This window comes from Moschus berezovskii, chromosome X (assembly GCF_049115385.1).
Source record: "Moschus berezovskii isolate FMDL1 chromosome X, NW_MosBer_1.0, whole genome shotgun sequence".
NCBI classification, from domain to species: Eukaryota; Metazoa; Chordata; class Mammalia; order Artiodactyla; family Moschidae; genus Moschus; species Moschus berezovskii.
In genome coordinates, this window is record NC_142488.1 from 6,483,846 (window position 1) to 6,503,943 (window position 20,098).

At 44.3% G+C, this 20,098-nt stretch overlaps 1 protein-coding gene across 2 annotated transcripts in view; it reads right to left on the reverse strand.

The window, feature by feature from the left end:
* Positions 1 to 5,159: 5,159 nt before the first annotated feature.
* LOC129564344 (patatin like domain 4, phospholipase and triacylglycerol lipase) overlaps positions 5,160 to 20,098 on the reverse strand; it is a 46,591-nt gene continuing 31,652 nt past the window's right edge. For both annotated transcript variants that reach the window (XM_055438259.2, XM_055438260.2), the window contains exons 6-7: positions 7,556 to 7,708; positions 5,160 to 5,344 (exon numbers count right to left, since the gene is read on the reverse strand). In XM_055438259.2, coding sequence (XP_055294234.2) covers positions 5,213 to 5,344; positions 7,556 to 7,708 — 285 coding nt within the window. In that variant the 3' untranslated portion in view covers positions 5,160 to 5,212. The remainder of the gene's footprint in view (positions 5,345 to 7,555; positions 7,709 to 20,098) is intronic.

Genomic DNA, 20,098 nt, shown 5'->3' on the forward strand with positions numbered 1-20,098 from the left:
GGGAGGTGGTTAGATGGTGGGGTTGAGCCCTCATAAACGGGATTGAACCGACCAGCATCTTGATGCTTATTTATTTATTAAGAGACGTTTTAAAAATGTGGACCATTTTAAAAGTCTTTACTGAATTTCTTACAATATTGCTTCTGTTTTGCATTTTGGTTATTTTGGCCCTGAGGCATGTGGGATCTTAAGTTCCCTGACAGGGATCGAACCCACAACCCCCTACATTGGAAGGGGAGGTTTTAACCACTGAAGTTCCGGCGAAGTCTCTAGTGCCTTCATCTTGGACTTGAATTCTCTAGGGCCTTGATCTTGGACTTGCTAGCATCTACAATAGGGAGAAAGGTTTGTGGTTTTTTTATGACAGCCTGTTGGTTTCCCTGATAGCTCAGTTGGTAAAGAATCTGCCTGCAATGCAGGACACCCCGGGTCAATTCCTGGGTTGGGAAGATCCCCTGGAGAAGGGACAGGCTACCCACTCAAGTATTCTTGAGCTTCCCTTGTGGCTCAGCTGGTAAAGAAGCCGCCTGCAATGAGGGATACCTGGCTTGGATCCCTGGGTTGGGAAGATCCCCTAGAGAAGGGAAAGGCTACCCACTCCAGTATTCTGGCCTGGAGAATTCCATGGATGGAGGAGCCTAGTAGGCTATAGTCCACTGGGTCGCAAAGAGTCGGGCACGACTGAGCGACTTCACTTTTACTTTATGACAGTCTGTATGGACTGAGATGCCTCTCTAGGGATGACGACATCACCCATCTCCTACCATCAATTCTGGGCATCCTGTGCTAAGAGCCATGAGAAGTGGCCGTGAAATGGATCCGTTCCCTTGTCCGTTCTTTCAAAAAAACTACTTTATTTCAGGATCGAGTTGGACGTGTTATTCCAAGTTGTGCAGGACTTCACAGTTGAAAGGTTTCTGATAGCAAGGAAAAGACTGAGTCATATTCTTGCCCCTTTCGAGGTCAATCAAGAGCAAGGGAAATTAAAAAAAAAAACAAAAACAGCAGAGGCATTATCCCAAGGGGACATATCTGAGGACACACAGATATATGTATGAGCATGCAGCTGGCAAAGCTTTAAGCTGAGTCAGCAAAAGAAAAATGAAGTACAGCGGTGAGTGATTTCATGGTGAATTCAGCCCAATTAAACTGTCTGTAAATATTAATAATTCAATAGTAATAAAAACTAGTTTCTGTAGAATTATAAGATGACAATGAAATAATAATTACTACTACTCTTATATAATTTCCAGTAGTCACGTACGGATGTGAGAGTTGGACCAAAAAGAAGGTTGAGTGCCAAAGAATTGATGCTTTCGAATTGTGGTGCTAGAGAAGACTCTTGAGAGTCCCCTGGACTGCAAGGAGATCCAACCAGTCCATCCTAAAGGAGATCCGTCCTGAATATTCATTGGAAGGACTGATGATGAAGCTCCAGTAGGTTGGCCACCTAATTTAAAGAACTGACTCGGAAAAGAGCCTGACGCCAGGAAAGGTTGACCGTAAGAGGAGAAGGGGGCGGCAGAAGATGAGATGGTTGGATGGCATCATTGACACAAGGAACATGAGCAAACTCCAGGAGACATTAAAGGACAGGGAAGCCCGGCGTGCTGCAGTCCATGGGGTTGCCAAGAGTCGGACACGACTTAGCGACTGAACAACAACAAAATCATCATTAATAAAATGTACCCACTTTTCCTAATCTGCAGTAATTGCTTTTCTTCCTGCTTCAAGTTATGTAGACCATCACTTCAAAAAACTTTGCGACAGTGCAGACATAACTTAGGCAAGAAAAACACTAAACCCTGAATTTCCCTCATAATCAGTGCCTCGACTCTAAAAATACTGCCCGAGAACCAAAAACATTTCTATGATTAATACTTATACATATAAGTAATTATGTGTATCTGTTGTAATCAGGAAATAAAGCAGCAATTACTGAAACCTTTTCATACTGTTCATGGAGAAGGCGATGGCACCCCACTCCAGTACTCTTGCCTGGAAAATCCCATGGACGGAGGAGCCTGGTGGGCTGCAGTCCGTGGGGTCGCTAAGACTTGGACACGACTAAGCGACTTCACTTTCACTTTTATGCATTGGAGAAGGAAATGGCAACCTGCTCCAGTGTTCTTGCCTGGAGAATCCCAGGGACAGGGGAGCCTGGTTGGATGCCGTCTATGGGGTCACACAGAGTCGGACACAACTGAAGTGACTTAGCAGCAGCAGCATGGGGTCCTTGAAACAAGAATACTGGAGTTGGTTTCCATTTCTTCCCCCAGTGGACCACATTGTATGGGAACTCTTCACCCGTCCGTCTAGTGTGGCCCTGCATGGCCTGGCTTGTAAAGAATCCGCCTCCACTGCAGAGGACGTGGGTTCGATCCCTGGGTCGGGAAGATCCCCTGGAGGATGAAACGACAACCCATTCCAGTGTTCTTGCCTGAAGAATACCGTGGACAGAGGAGCCGGGCAGGTTGCAATCCACAGAGTCGCAATGAGTCAGACAGGACTGAGCGACTAAGCACACACGCGTGCATGGCATGGGTCATAGCTTCATCGAGTTACACAAGTCACTCTTGTGACAACAAGGCTCCACTGTAACTGCCCAGGTCTGTTTAAAATCCTAATTCAATGCCCAGAGCCTCACGGTTCTTTGTTTCCTAGCTTCACGTAGGCACACATGATGCCCTTTATTAGGAAATCAGAGTTTTGTTTTTTTTTTTTAATATATGGCTTGCTCCTTCAGCTCATTATTTAACTTCAAATCTCTTTTCTCTAAGTGTCTGTGGAAGCAGTGGGTTACCATAGTTACAAAGTAAAGAGTGTTACGGCATTGAAGAAACGACTGATGAAATTTTACATGACAGATTCAAAGATACTAAGACATGGCCCCAGCGGGCAACTGGGAACTTACTGAGCTGCCGGTCACACATAACAACCGTGCCAACGTATCAGGATCCGGGTCAGAAAGTTTCCCCGGGGTTTCCAGATGTCTGTCCTAGGGGGTGCTTTGAAGGGCTGATCTGAAGAATGTGGCCACACGGGCGTCAGCATCCATTTCTGTTAGCACAGCACCCGAGGACATGTTGTGACAATCGCACGCCACACAGCTGTGATGGGTTCCGGTGAGGGGCTGTCATGACACACCTGGAGAACCCTGGGGCTGCAGGTCAAAGTGCTGTATTACGTCCCTGTACCTGCCACAGGGCCTTCCCCTGCAGCTCAGTCTGTAAGGCATCTTCCTGCAGTGCAGGAGATCCAGGTTCCATCCCTGGGTTGGGAAGATCCCCTGGAGAAGGAAATGGCAACCCATTCCAGTATCCTCGCCTGGAGAATCCCATGGACAGAGGAGCCTGGCGGGCTGCAGTCCATGGGGTCGCCAAGAGCCGGGCAGACTGAGTGACTAACACTCACTTACGTACTTACCTCCCACATGTAAGAAAGCTGTTGCTCCACAGACCTGTCTTTTAACCACTTTACACAATCCTCCCACTAAGAAGGTCAAAGGCCCGCAGGGTGGGGACGACACACTTTTTAAAAGTCTAACATACTGACCTTTTCTCTGTCGATGAGATGGACACAGAAGATTCTGTACGTACATACAACAGGATATCCCTCAGCCGTGAAAAAAATGAAATGATGCTACTTGTGGCACGGGTGGACCTAGTGAGTGCCACGGTGAGTGAATTAAGTCAGAAACAGCGCATGACATCCCTTAGGTGCGACATCTAAAAAGAAATGCTACAAATGAACTTACGTACAGAACAGAGATTCACGGACTTAGAGGAGGAACTTACGGTTGCCCAGGCAGGGGACGGGAGGTGAATGACACGGGGGAAGGGACAGTCAGGGAGTTTGGGAAGGACGTGTCCACGCTGTGCATGCGTGCATGCCCAGTGGCTTCAGTTGTGTCTGACCCTTTTCGATGCTATGCGTTGTAGCCCGCCAGACTCCTCTGTCCGTGGGATTCTCCAGGCAAGGATACTGCAGTGGGTTGCCATTTCCTTCTCCAGGGGATCTTCCCGACCCAGACATTGTACCCGGGTCTCCAGCATTGAAGGCACATTCTTCACCGTCTGAGGTGCCAGGGATGTTGATTCAATGGGCTGTGACTCAGCCATCAAAAAGAAGAAATTAATGCCATCTACAGCACCACAGACGGACCTAGAGACTGTCACACCAAGTGAAGTGAGACAGAGAATGAGAAATATCGTGTGACAGCCCTTATCTAAAACGAAATGATACAAACGAACTCACTCAAAAAACAGAAACAGACTCACAGACTTAGTCAACAAACTTATGATTGCCTATGCTGCTGCTGCTAAGTCGCATCAGGCGTGTCCGACTCTATGCGACCCCATAGACGTTGGCCCAACAGGCTCCCCCGTCCCTGGGATTCTCCAGGCAAGAACACAGGAGTGGGTTGCCATTTCCTTCTCCAATGCATGAAAGTGAAAAGTGAAAGTGAAGTCGCTCAGTCGTGTCCGACTTGTAGTGACCCCATGGACTGCAGCCTACCAGGCTCCTCCATCCATGGGATTTTCCAGGCAAGAGTACTGGAGTGGGGTGCCATTGCCTTCTCCGACGATTGCCTATACACACTGCTATATTTAAAATGAATAACCCACAAGGACCTGCTGGACAGCACAGGGAACTCTGCTCAATCCTCTGTAATAACCTTATGGTCACCAGGGGGAAGGATGGGGAAGGGATAGTCAGGGAGTCTGGGATGGATGTGGACACACTGCTGTATTTACCATGGAGAACCAGCAAGGACCTGCTGGACAGCACATGGAACTCTGCTCAATCCTCTGTAATAGCCTTATGGTCACCAGGGGGAAGGATGGGGGAAGGGATAGTCAGGGAGTCTGGGATGGACATGGACACAGTGCTACATTTACCATGGAGAACCAACAAGGACCTGCTGGACAGCACAGGGAACTCTGCTCAATGTCATGTGGCTGCCTGGATGGGAGGGGAGTTTAGCGGAGAATGGATACATGTGTATGTATGTCTGAGTCCCTTTGCCATCCACCTTCATTTATCACAACATTGTTAATTGGCCATATAGCAAAACAAAATAAAGGTTTTAAAAACTGCAAGCATTACAGAAACTAATAATAAAATAATAGCGATGATAGACTTTTATAAAAGGATTTAATCAGAAACCTCCGTGAAGAACTGTGTTCTCCGTTATCAAGCTGTACGCATCCTATTCAAACCAACTTTCTTTAAGTAAAAACCTGCTGGCGTCGTCGAAGCCCCGTTGATAGAGCGATTCCATCGTCCTCCTGCTTGGTGGAAAGAGGGCCCGGGGGAGTCTCAGCAAGTTTGCCACCGACAGCTGGGAGAGAAAGACACACAGGCACTGTAGGATGCCACAGGGCTGGTCAATCAACCTTGACTTCTGTAAGCAAAGCCTGCTTGTTACACATACTATTAGCAATGAAAAAAAAATCAGTAGGAAGAAAATGATCTTCAAATGTGAACTGCAGGGCTTTCTTTCCAGTCAGTATAAACAAAATAATCTTAAAATCTGAACCGCGGGCTTTGCTGATCGCTCGGTGGTAGAGAATGTGCCTGCCAGTGCGGTGGATGAAGGATGGATCCCTGGTCCCAGAAGAGCCCACATGTCTCAGGGCAGCTAAGCCTGTGCACCATGATTATTGAACCTATGCTTGAGAGCCTGGGAGCCGCAGCTGCTGAGTTCACCACTACAGAAGCCTGTGAGCCCTAGAGCCTGGACTCTGCAACCACAGAAGCCACTGCTCTCTGCAACTCGAGAAAAGCCCGCATGGCAACTAAGCCCCAGCATACTCCCCTCCCCGCCCCAAACAAAACACAGAACTTCACACGTAGACTGCATGAGGGTTTCTCAGCCTGGGTACCACTGACGTTTGGGGCCAGATGCTTCTCTGTGGGGGCGTCTGTCCTGCGTACTGTAGGATGCTGAGCAACATCCCTGAGCTCTATTCCTAGACGCCAGCACACATTCCCAACTCAGCCAGTGTCTCCTGCATATAATGGGCTTCCCCGGTGGCTCCAAAGGTAAAGAATCTGCCTGCCAACGCGGGAGGCATGGGCCCGATCCCCGTGTGGGGAAGATGCCCTGGAGGAGGGCATGGCAACTCACTCCAGCATTCTTGCCTGGAGAACTCTGTGGACAGAGGCTACAGTCCATCGGGTCACAAAGAGTTAGACACCACTGAGCAACTAATGCTTTCACTTTCAGGGGCTACAGTCCATGGGGTTGCAAAGAGTCGGACGTGACTTAGCACGCACACACCTGTATATAGTATCACTTCCTGTTGAGAACTAATTTTTGACTAGATTGAGGGAATTGACATTTTTATGTAAGTAATTCTGGTAGGTCCCTACGTTTTCCGCTAATGTTTTTACATACTTAATCATTGCCACCTTTTAAAACAATTAAATGATCTCATTTACAACTGCACGGAGGGGACTTCCTTGGTAGTCCAGTGGTTGAGACTTCTAAAGCAGGGGATATGGATTGGATCCCTGGTCAGGGAGGTAGGTGAGGAAGGAAATGGCAACCCACTCCAGAATTCTTGCCTGGAGGATCTCACGAATAGCGGAGCCTGGCGGGCTATAGTCCATGGGGTTGCAAGAGTCGGACAGGACTTAGTGTCTAAACCACCACCACCACCACAAACAGGGAGGTAGCATCCCACATTCCGTGTGGCCAAAAAAACAGAATATAACCAACAGGAGCAATATTGTAACAAATTCAATAAAGACTCTTTTGAAAAAAAAAAAAAAGTCCACATTAAAAAAAAAAATCTTAATAAAAATAAAATTGCACTTCCCTGGTGGTCCAGTGGTTCAGGCTGCCTTCCAATGCAGGGCACACAGGTTTCAATCTCTACTGGGGGAACTAAGGGTTCCACATGCCACAGGACAACTTAGCCCAAGTACCTCAACTACTGAGCCCAAGCACCTCAACTACTGAGCCCAAGCATCTCAACTACTGAGCCCAAGCACCTCAACTACTGAGCCCAAGTACCACAACTACTGAGCCTGAGTGCCACAGCCATAGAGTCCACGCCCTCTGGAGTTCGGGTCTCGAGCCACAACTAGAGAGCCTGTGAGCTCTAGAGACTTCTCGCTGAAACAAGGAGCCTGCCCACCACAATTAAGATCTAATGCAGACAACCAGTAAGTAAATAAGTCTTTTTTTATAAAAAAATAAAATAAAATTGTACGGAGAACTTGCCAAGTATGCTGACCTGAAAAATAAGGGAAGAAACAGGAAATGTCCCACAGAGACAGTTCAAAAATAGTAAAAAAAAAAAAAAAAAAGATTGCACACTCACAGTCTATAGGTACCCAGGTCCATACGTACGACATATGTTGTGACTCATTTAAAATATGGCAAAACCCACTACAATATAGTAAAGTAATTAGCTTCCAATAAAATAAATTTTAAAAAATAAAATATGCATGCAAATCTGTGCATACGGTGGAGTTGGCAAGTGTGGGAAGCATGTGGAAGGTTTCAGGGGGTCTGTGACGGGAGGGGAACATCAGGACTCACCAGAACTTCCTGGTTGGTGACCCTGATGTGGAAATGCAGCTGCCCTTTATCCTGTGGGGAGACATCCAGTCGCCCACTGAACGGGGAGATGGTTACCGTGCGGCCGTCGGGCAGGATTGGCAGGCTGTTGGTGAGGCTTCCGTCCACCCACTTCTGCGGAGAGAACGGCCCCAGTCAGCACGTGGAGACCGTGTCCCTCCCACGTGAAGACAGTGAGCGTGGACTTCCCCGAGATGACACCGTCCTCCTGAGAACACGAGCCTCGGGGATGAACGCCCTTAAGTTATTACTGATGAGGACCAGCTAGATCGGATTTGTTTTGGAAGCGAAGCAAATCTTTGTATGCATATCATTTACCCAAAGGCTTCCGTGGTGGCTTCATGGTAAAGAATATGCTTGCAATGTGTTTGATCCCTGGGTCAGGAAGATCCGTTGGAGGAGGGCATGGCAACCCACTCTAGGATTCTTGCCTGGACACTCCCATGGACAGAGAAGCCTTCTGTGCTATAATTTATGGAGTCACAAAGAGTTGGATACAACTGAGCACAGAACATACACACACAGCCTTTATGCATACAGTATGAAGTCTGGGTTTATAGTAAGAAGTTATAGTAAGAAACCCATGGGTTTCTGTGGTGGCTCAGCTGGTAAAGAATCTGCCTGCCAATGCAGGAGACCTGGGTTTGATCCCTGGGTCGGGAAGATCCCCTGGAGAAGGGAATTGCAACCCGCTCCAGCATTCTTGCCTGGAGAATCCCATGGACAGAGGAGCCTGGTAGGTTCTCAGTCCATGGGATCGCAAGGGTCAGACACGACTTAGTGACTAAACCAAGCAAAGAAGTTTGGACGGAATCAGGAAATCTCTCTAGTTGTTTAAAAGCTTTAAGTGGATTACTTAAGGCCTTATTCATTTATTTTCAGATGATGGCACACGCATATGAAGCTTGGGATTTATCATCTAATCAGGATGCCAAGCCAAGTTGACTCTGACACTGAGCAGATGATCCCCCGTAACAGGCGGCTCCAGTTTTAACTTCAGAACTGCAGATCGGCATTGTCTGTAGCCAAGTGAACAGTTAATAAATGAAGGACCGCCAGAAACGCTTTCATCTCCAAAGTGACTCCTGAGCACGCAGGGCTTCAAGCCTCAAAGGATTCTGGGTGGGGTGGGGTGGACGGGCGGGAGAGGGGTATGAAGTGTCCAACAGGAACACTGTTCAGAAGAGAGTCTGTGGTTTCAGACCTCAGCCCAAAGGAAAGAGAGGGAGAGACACAACAGCAGGAGGGGGGACCGTCCACAGGCTTCTGCACACCTGGACACTGGGGGAAGGCTGAAGAAGCACAAAGATGGAATTCCTCCTGTTGTTTCAAGTGAAAAAGACTTTCAATCTGTCCTTGAGCCCCAGAATCAGCTCTAACAGTAAATACACAGACACACAAAACTGAAGTTCAAATGCTCCAAGCTATATTCGGATTGGAAATATCCTGCTGCGGATGTGGGAATTCAAAGCTAGAAATTGTGGAGAACACCTTGTCACTCATGCAGAGTCAGACATCCTGGAGTGTGAAGTCAAGTGGGCCTTAGGAAGCATCACTGTGATCAAAGCTAGTGGAGGTGACGAAATTTCAGCTGAGCTATTTCAAATCCTACAAGATGATGCTGTTCAAGTGCTGCGCTCAATATGTCAGCCAATTTGAGTTTTCCAATTTGGAAAACTCAGCAGTGGCCACAGGATCGGAAAAGGTCCGGCCTCCTCCCAATTCCCAAGAAGGGTAGAACTCAAGTATGTGCTAACCATTGGACAACTGCACTCATCTCCCATGCGAGTAGGATCATGCTTAAAATCTTGCATGAGACGCTTCAGCATTATACTGAAGAGGTACAACCTGCATTTAGAAAAGGCAGAGGAATTGCAAATCAAATTGCCAACATTCACTGGATTGTGGAGAAAGCAAGGGAATTTCGGAAAAATATCTACTTCTGCATCCTGCTTCACCGATTACACTAAAGCCTTTGCAAAAACTGGAAAATTCTTAAAGACATGGGAATACCAGATCATCTTTCCTTTCTCTGGAAAAAAATCTGTATGCCGGTCAAGAGGCAACAGTTAAGACTCAAGATGGAACAACTGACTGGTTCAAAATTGGCAAAGGAAAAAAAAAAATTGGCAAAGGACTAAAACAAGGCTGTAAACTGTCACCTTGCTTATTTAACTAATATGCAGAGTCTATCACACAAAATGCCAGGCTGGATGAATCCTAAGCTGGAATCAAGATTGTGAGAAGAAAGATAAACGACCTCCGATATGCAGATGATACCTCTCTAATGGCAGAAAGTGAGAAGAACTAAAGAGCTTCTTGATGAAAGTGAAAGAGGAGAGGGAAAAAGCTGACAGGAAACTCAACCATTCAAAAAACTAAGATCATGGCATCCAGTCTCATCACTTCATGGCAAATAGATAGGGAAAAAGTGAAAGCAGTGACAGATTTTATTTTCTTGGCCTGCAAAGTCACTGCTGAAGCTGAAGCTTCAATCCTTTGGCCACCTGATGTGAAGAACCGACTCACTGGAAAAGACCCTGATGCTGGGAAAGATTGAGGGCGGGAGGAGAAGGGGGTGACAGAGGATGAGATGGTTAGATAGCATCACCGACTCAACGGACATGAGTTTGAGCAAATTCTGGGAGACAGTTGAGGACAGAGGAGCCTGGCATGCTGCAGTCCATGGGGTCACAAAGAGTAGGATACAACTTTGAACAACAGCAGCGACCTCACAAAATAATGTATTTTGGAGGAAAAAAAGCAAGGAGGTGAGGACTGAGAAACAGGTTAGCATAAAGCGTCCTTAACGGAGTTAAGGACCTTCATTCACCTTTTCTCAGATGTCTTTTTTTCTTTTAAAATGTTTTTCTTACCTGTTTTGACTTCCAGAGCGGGTGACTAAATAATAGGTATTGTTTACAAAGGCCTTGGCCAGCAACCAACTCCCCTCAGAGGAAACAAAAGTAAGTCAACAGAAAGTGAAAATGTGTTGAAAAATCTCTGGTTGAGGGAACTTCATTTTAGTGGAAGATAAAAACGTAAGTGGATTAGATTAAAATGAACCTGACCTGGGTAATCTGCTTACCGTCATTATTTTTTTTAAAAAAACAAAGCACATTATGTAATTATTTATTATATATGCACATTTATATATGCTTTTGTATGTATAAATATGGATATACACACACACAAGACTATAGAAATACTGTCTAAAAAAGACAGTTTTGGATGAAGAAGGCCCCTCCACATTAAACTACTGTATTTGAGCAGACTCGGGCAGACAGTGGAGGGCAGAGGAACCTGGTGTGCTGCAGTTCATGGGAGTCGCAAAGAGTTGGACACGACCGAGCTAATGATCAACAGTTAACAAACACACTTCAATAAAAATCAATTAATTTTTAAAAAGAAGGTCCCAGATATCTGGTTCTGTGCCTTACTGTCCTGGAGTTTTTTTGTTTGTTTGTTTTTCTTCTCTTCCCTCATTGCTTTGGATGTACACACCGAATTCTGGAATAAGAATACCTAGAAAGAGAGACAGAAAGGACACCTTCCAAACTTAGTTTTCACACCCTCAGTAGCATACCTCACCAATGATGCAAAAATTCACAGAGGTTTCATCAAGGAAAATAAAAAATATGTTCCAAGTGCCATATAACCTAACTGAGAGCTCCCTTGTTTTATTCAACTTGAGGAAAAGAAGGGCAATCTGGCTCGTTAATGTGCAAAGTGTTCTAATTTACCACGAGGCTAATGACTGCCACTTAAGGGAACTGAAAGTCTTTTTTCCAAATTTTGTTCACTCTTGTTATCTTATTCTGATTGGATAAATGAGTCGGGGAAACAAACAGCTTATCAAGCAGCTTGATTAAATTTTCAGCGTTACTCACTACTCCATAACCATAACCCCAGCAGCTCAGATGTTGTAAATACAGCCCATCTTTCCCGATTCATGCTCTCATGAACTGTACACTCCCAACAACCACACACACACACACAGCCCACCCCACCCCCAGGCATGCTAACGCGAGCAAAATTTCTGGAAACAATAACATTACTAAATGCAAATACCTTATATCTCATGTGCTACGGGTAGATTGATGCTTTTGAACTGTGGTGCTGGAGAAGACTCTTGAGAGTCCCTTGGACTGCAAGGAGGTCCAACCAGTCCATCCTAAAGGAGATCAGTCCTGAATGTTCATTGGAAGCACTGATGCTGAAGCTGAAACTCCATTACTTTGGCCCCCTGATGCGAAGAGCTGACTCTTTTGAAAAGACCCTGATGCTGGGAAAGATTGAAGGTGGGAGGAGAAGGGGACGACAGAGGATGAGATGGCTGGATGGCATCACCGACTCGATGGACATGAGTTTGAGTGGGAGTTGGGGATGGACAGAGAGGCCTGGTGTGCTGTGATTCATGGGGTTGCAAAGAGTCGGACATGACTGAGCGACCGAAATGAACTGAACTGAACTGTAAAGGTCTTACCAGACCCAGTCCCATAACATACATTCTAAGATATCATGATCAGTTCCAAGGGTTTCAGGAAGGAGACACTGTCGTCAAGCAGGATACATTCCTGTTATATAATCCTTCAGTTCAGTTGTCCGACCCCTTGTGACCCCATGGATTGCAGCACGCCAGGCCTTCTAGTCCATCACCAACTGCTGGAGTTTACTCAAACTCGTGTCCATTCAGTCAGTGATATAATCCTTAGTACAGAGTTTAAACTGAGTTGTCTGTTGTGTAATGATCAGGCTTAAAGAAAAAAACTCTTTTATGTGACCAAGACTAAGGAATGTAGAGGAAAAAAAACCCAAACACGTTTGTCCTTTTCTCCTCCTTGAGAATTCCAGAGCCCTTTCTGCTTCCCTGGTGGCTCAGACGGTAAAGAATTAGCCTGCAATGCTGGAGACTCGGCTTCCATCCCTGGGTCATGAAGATCTCCTGGAGAAAGGCATGGCAACCTAATCCAGTATTGTTGCCTGGAGAATCCCATGGACATAGGAGTCTGGTTTGCAAGGGGTTTGCAGTCCATGGGGTTTGAAGACAGTCAGACACGACTAATTCACTAATCCTTTCCTTCTTCCAAATCCCTTTATATGCATAAGGGCTTTCCTGGTGGTTCAGACACTAAAGACTCTGCCTGCAGTGCAGGAGACTGGGGTCCGATGGAGAAGGTAATGGCAACCCACTCCAGTACTCTTGGCTGGAGAATCCCATGGGCAGAGGAGCCTAGCAGGCTACAGTCCACGGGGTCACAAAGAGTCAGACACGACAGAGTGACTTCACTTTCACTTTTCCTTTCTAAGGGCTCCAGATCCCTTTCTCCTCCTAGGGCGCCCTGGACTTCTTATCAACCTGCCTAGGAAGGGACTCTTTCAATGGGGAGATCAGGGATACGGGAGGAGATGAGTGGAGAAGGAGGAGGGGGGACAAGGTGCAGGGCATTTCCACTAAGGAGCAATTTTTATTTACATCACCGACTCGAGTTTTTTCCATTTCTGATGGCTCCTCAAAAACGATGCCTCTAACTAACCGATTTTCAGGAAAAGCCTAAGATGTATTCAGCAGCTGCCCCAACTCTATCGGTGATATGCAGAAAAATGTTCCCTGGAAGACTAACCTATTTTGTTTGTTTTTTAAAAAAATCAAACAGACAAGCAGAGAGTTTGAAACGACAGTGAAAAACGAGGGCTTCTATTTCGGCACGGCTGTGAACTGAAAACCAGAGCCCCATTAAGTCAAATCGAGCTGGTGGCCCAGCCAGCCTCCACCGTTTGCTGTCTGTGATGGAGCTATATAGCTGTGTGAAATGCCTGAATTAGGGAGAGACAGAAGGCAAACGGCTTTAATAATAACTGTACAGAGATACACAGGGACAGGATACCAGTCTCTGCCCCACGGATCTGTCAATAACGAAAAAATGAATAATCTATAACCCATGCAAAAGGCCCAGTGACTAGAATAAAGTATTCTCTAACAACACGATCTTAAAAGATTACTTGAAATCTAATCAAACAAGAGAAAACAAACAAAAGCAAAACAAACAAAGAAAAACAACAAATAAACCTAGAGCTCCTCTTGTGGTCTCCCCTATCAGTTCCAGAGATTCAAATAGCAGAAGAGGGACTTTCCTGGTGGTCCAGTGGCTGAGATTCTGTGCTCCCAAAGCAGGGGACCCGGGTTTCATCTCTGGAGTTTGTAAGCCAGACCTAACAGATCCCCGCCACATGAAGCAACAGAGACACATCCAATATACCCAACTAAGGCCTGGTACAGCCAGATAAATAATTTTTTCTTTAAAAAAAAAGAAAAACAGCAACAAATAACAGGGAGGGGACATATGTGTACCTGTGGCTGACTCATGTTGACGTTTGGCCGAAAACAACAAAACTCTTTAAAGCGATTATCCTTCAATTAAAAAATAAATACATTAAAAAAAACCAAACAATAAAATAGTCACTTGGCAATACTAACTCTCTCTCTTAAAAAAGCCTAGGTGGTGCTAGTGGGAAACAAACACGGATTAGATAAGAGTCCCTCTTGAAAATCTGTATTCTTGTTCCACGTGGCTGATCAGAACCTGTGAAAATGTTCCGTTAACATCCCCACAGCTTATCAAAAGAGTGAAGGAAAATTCATTGAAAAAAGTGATAAGATTTGTTTCAACTTATGTCCATTTTTCAATTGTTATTGAGTGTCTACTGCAGTCCATGGGGTACCAACGAGTCGCACACGATTGAGAGATTGAACTGAACTGATACGCTGTAAGTAGGGTGCTAAAACGGGCTCATTCGTAGAGACGTAGATAGACCCAGTCTGTCATACAGAGGGAAGGAACTCAGAAAGAGGTAACAGAAGTATCATACATTAACACATATATGTGGAATCTAGAAAAATATAAAATTTCATAAAATATAAACTTAAAAAAAAATTTTTCCTAAAAAAAAAAAAAAATATCTAGAAAAAGTAAGTCAGAAAGGAAATTCAGGCATTGTACGTTAACACATATATGTGGAAACTAGAAAGGTATATGTGGAATTGAGAAAAAAATTTTTATGTAGACAAAGTAGGTCAGAAAGAGGAAACAGAGGTATTACACACTAACACATCTATGCGGAACCTAGAAACAAATTTTTATTCTAGAAAAAAGTCTAGAAAAAGTAGGTCAGAAAGAGGAAACAGAGGTATTACACATTAACACATCTATGTGGAATCTAGAAAAATATATGTGGAATCTAGTCTGCGAGGTCGCAAAGAGTTGGACAAGAGTGACTGAACAATAAGAAACTAACACAACATTGCAAAGCAATTATACTCTGGTAAGAAAAACAACATTCAGAAAACAAAGATCATGGCATCTGGTCCCATCACTTCATGGGAAATAGATGGAAAAACAGTGGAAACAGTGTCAGACTTCCTTTTTAAGGGCTCCAAAATCACTGCAGATGCTGACTGCAGCCATGAAATTAAAAGACGCTTGCTCCTTGGAAGGAAAGTTATGACCAACCTTGATAGTATATTAAAAAGCAGAGACATTACTTTGTCAACAAGGGTCCGTCTAGTCAAGGCTATGGTTTTTCCCGTGGTCATGTATGGATGTGAGAGTTGGACTGTGAAGAAGGCTGACCGCCGAAGAATCGATGCTTTTGAACTGTGGTGTTGGAGAAGACTCTTGAGAGTCCCTTATACTGCAAGGAGATCCAACCAGTCCATTCTAGAGGAGATCAATCCTGGATGTTCATTGGAGGGACTGATGCTAAAGCTGAAACTGCAATACTTTGGCCACCTCATGCGACGAGTTGACTCACTGGAAAAGACTCTGATGCTGGGAAAGGTTGGGGGCGGGAGGAGAAGGGGACGACGGAGAATGAGATGGCTGGATGGCATCACCGACTCTGTGGACATGAGTTTGAGTGAACTCTGGGAGTTGGTGACAGACAGGGAGGCCTGGCGTGCTGTGATTCATGGGGTCGCGGAGAGTCGGACACGACTGAGCGACTGAACTGAACTGAACTGAAGAAAAACAGTTTGGTAAGATAAAGTCAAAAAGCTACAACAACTTTGTTTTAAAAAAATAGGAAAACCAAGTAGTTTTCCAAGACATCATACCACTTCAAACAAGCTGCAGACAGTTTAGGAAGGAATTGTGCTGTTACTTCCTGCCCTTTAAATCACTCTTCAGTTCAGTTCAGTTCAGTCGCTCAGTCGTGTCCGACTCCTTGCGACCCCATGGACTGCAGCACGCCAGGCGTCCCTGTCCATCACCAACTCCCGGAGTTCACTCAAACTCATGTCCATTGAGTCAGTGATGCCAGCCGACCATCTCATTCTCTGTCATCCCGTTCTCATCCTGCCCTCAATCCCTCCCAGCATTAGAGTCTTTTCCAGTGAGTCAGCTCTTCGCATGAGGTGGCCAAAGGATTGGAGTTTCAGCTTCAACATCAGTCCGTCCAATCAACACTCAGGATTGATCTCCTTGCAGTCCAAGGGACTCTCAAGAGTCTCCTCCAACACCACAGCTCAAAATCATCAATTTTTCGGTGCTCAGCTTTCTTTATAGTCCAACTCTCACATCCATCCATCACTACTGGAAAAACCATAGCCTTGACTAGACGGACCTCTGTTGATAAAGTAATGTTTCTGCTTTTTAATATGCTGTCTAGGTTGGCCATAACTTTTCTTCCAAGGAGCAAGTGTCTTTTAATTTCATGGATGCAGTCACCATCTGCAGTGGTTTTGGAGCCCAAGAAAATAAAGTCTGCCACTGTTTCCACTGTGTTCCCATCTATTTGCCATGAAGTGATGGGACCAGATGCCATAATCTTAGTTCTCTGAAATCAATGTTAAGTCTTACTAAAGTAGGAAACTTCTAAGTGATTAATGAAAAACATTTTTTTTTAAATAATAAAAGTATTGGGTCCATAAGTAAGTATGAGTAAAATCCAGTAGATTCAACAGCTAAGTGACCCCAGGTGTGGACAAGAGGGGCAGCATGGTGGACATGAGCAGAGCGTTGAGGATGCCCTCCTGTGATCCCGGCCACACCAGCCACGCCCAGGTCTCCCACAGCTCTGCCCCAAACCGAGTGATGCTCAGCCCACTCTGACCCCTGCTGCAACCCCCATCACTTCGAAAAACCACCAGAGCCAACCGACAGATCAAAACCTGACCTCCACAGAAAACGTCGAAACCCAGGGCGGGAGAAAGCAAGGCACAAAGTTTTATGTCATGAGGAGAAGGCTCGCGTCCACAGCACAGCACTGCATTGAAGACAGGCTTCACATTTCCCTGAAAATGGGGAGATTCGAGACAGTGACCTGCCCTGGACACTATCTACACCTGCGGATTCTTTACTGTCTGAGCCACCAGGGAGGCCCACAAACACTGGAGCGCGGTGCCATTCCCTGCTCCAGGGGATCTTCCCGATTGAGTCCTTAGCAAGCGGCAAACGGCCACCATGTGGCTGCAGACACAAGCAGGAACCCCCAGGAGCACCCTGTCAGTCATCATGTACACGGGGTCCCCCTTCCTGGGCTTTATTACACAACCAAGGGGAACCGGGGACTTCCCTGCTGGTCCACGGATTAACCATCCGCCTGCCAATGCAGCGCACACAGGCTCCGTCCCTGGTCCAGGAAGATCCCACAGGCCGTGGGGCACCGAAGCCCGGGAGCCACAACTACCGAAGCCCTTGAACCACAGCTACTGAAGCCCGCACGCCCTAGAGTCTGTGCTCCGGAAGAAGACAAGCCACTTGAAAACGAAAAACCTTTGCACAACTCGAGAGTGGCCTCCACTTACCGCAACTAGAGGAAGCCTGCGCGCAGCAACAAAGACTCAGTGCAACCAAAGATAAAGTGAATTAGTCAATGACGTTTAAAAACAAACAGAAAAACACGTCATTATGACACTGCTCCTGTGCACAGAGGCCAGTCATCACAGGGAAGTGCCTCGCCTCCCAAGGTCAAATATGCATATATAAATATATATATATATTTCTTACTATATATAAATATATATATATTTCTTACTATATGTAAATATAAATATATATATTTCTTACTATATAAATATATATTTCTTACTATATAAATATAAATATATATTTCTTACTATATATACATAAAAATATATTTCTTAATATATATAAATATATCTATTTCTTAATATATAAATATCTATTTCTTAATATATATAAATATGTATATATTTACCATATGTAAATATAAGTATATCTATTTCTTACTATATATAAATATAAATACATCTCTTTCTTAATATATATAAATATAAATATATCAATTTCTTAATATATAAATATCTATTTCTTAATATATATAAATATGTATATATTTACCATATGTAAATATAAATATATCTATTTCTTACTATATATAAATATAAATACATCTCTTTCTTAATATATATAAATATAAATATATCAATTTCTTAATATATAAATATCTATTTCTTAATATATATATTTCTTACTATATATAAATATAAATATATAAAATATATCTATTTCTTAATATATATACTTAATATATATAAATATATATATTTATTAATATATAAAAAATATATACAGTTCTTTATAAATATATATATGGATTCTTTATCTATATAAATATATATATTTCTTTTTATATATAAATATATATGGATTCTTTACATACATAAATATATAGATTTCTTTATATATATATATAAATATATGTATATTTTAAGAAATGAACACGACTTAGTAAAGCAAGAAGCCTGTGACTGATGCAAACATTACAGATCATCCTGGGAACGGTGCCCCCTGACTAAGCTACGTGTCTTTAGTGCAGTGAATGAAAGTTTCTGCATCTCAATTTCCTCATCTGTAACATACAGGGGTAATATTCCCTGCAGCACATGGGAGTGGACTCTGATGCATCAGATACAAAGCTAATAGCAACACAAGTTTTGCTTCTTTTTCCCATGAAAGCAACATAGAAGGTACATTGGTAACGTGCCCCTCCTCAAATCATGCAGGCCCCGAGTCTTGCCAACTCTATCTGTCTCTAATTACAGAGTGATCTGTGACCTCATGAACCACAGTAGCTGCCAGAGCTCTGGTCATCACGTCTAAGTTCCGGGCAGCAGGGAGGAGAAAAACATACACAACCTCACTTGCGATAAGTCCCACGGTAACTTGGCCTACCTCTCACTGCCTGCACTTAAGGAGACGGCCACACCTAGTAGCAAGGAACACTGGTGAACGTGACCTTTTAGCTACACGGCAACAAGTCCACATAAGGACTGGAGTTCTGTTACTGAGGAAGAAGAAAAGGACACGGTATGCTAGAAGAAATTGGGAACCATCACCACCTGCACCTAATTTATGATACGGTTATTCCTACTCAAACACGGGACATGTTCAGCGTAGTCTTACAACATATTCGGGTGACCAGAAAGATGATTAAGGTTTTCCCATATTACAGAAAACCCAAGTGGACCTTCTGGCCAACTCAGTACTAGCCTTCTGGGTCTCTGTTCTCTGACCTTCATTCCATCCTCCCTTTCCTTCCTTCCTTCCCATAGCTACATCCACCTTCTCCGTAAGCACCTCTTAATTTACCCATCACATCAGCAATGCTGAGGACTCCTGGATCCCATATCCCCTTTTCATGATCATATATAATCTTGTAAGACACCTGAGTGCTTTGCATATATATATTTTTTTCCTGCCGTTTAGCCATTTCTGTCATGATTATATATTATCAAGCAATAACTTGCAGTGAAATCATCACATTTTAGATCATCAAATTAAAGTTCCTAGCCATAATGTAAAGCTGATTTGGCTAGCATCTGTGTTCAACATTGATAGGTAAAAATAAGTGTTGATTTTTTTACTGCTCTAATGGAAAAATGCTACTTAGCTTACTTTAAAATCGTTATGTCAAGTGGGGCACTTCTCACATTCTTAAATGACAACAAAAAAATCATGCTCCTTGGTAAATGAGGATCTGCTACCTCTGAGAGGCAGTATCCAGAACAGGGAGGGTAAAAAAACCAGCTTTGAGATTTCCCAAGTGGTCTAGTGGCTCAGACTCCTTGCTCCCAATGCAGAGGGCGCGGGTTCGATCCCCGGTGAGGGAACTAGATCCCACGTGCCTCAATTAAGAGCTCCCATGTGACACAACCGAGGCTGGGCACAGACAAATAAATGAATATTTAAAATGGCTTTCTGCGAGCTTTTTATGCTGTTTTAAAGAAAAAAAAAATCAGTGTATATGATGTTTCTGAGTGGTCACGAAGAGGGTTTTCGCCAACAGCATGGAAGCCCATCCCTGCAAGCAATGCTTGTGCTAATAAAGAGAGCTCAACTTGGACAAGGCAGACCACGTTAAGGTTCTCTGTCTCTGCCTCCATGACCTCTTCCAGAGACTCAGCCGCATTTTTCTCATCTGCCCCTTTCAGACAATCATGCCAGGGCAGACCGGTTTGGCCAGGAATCCTATGAGAAGCAC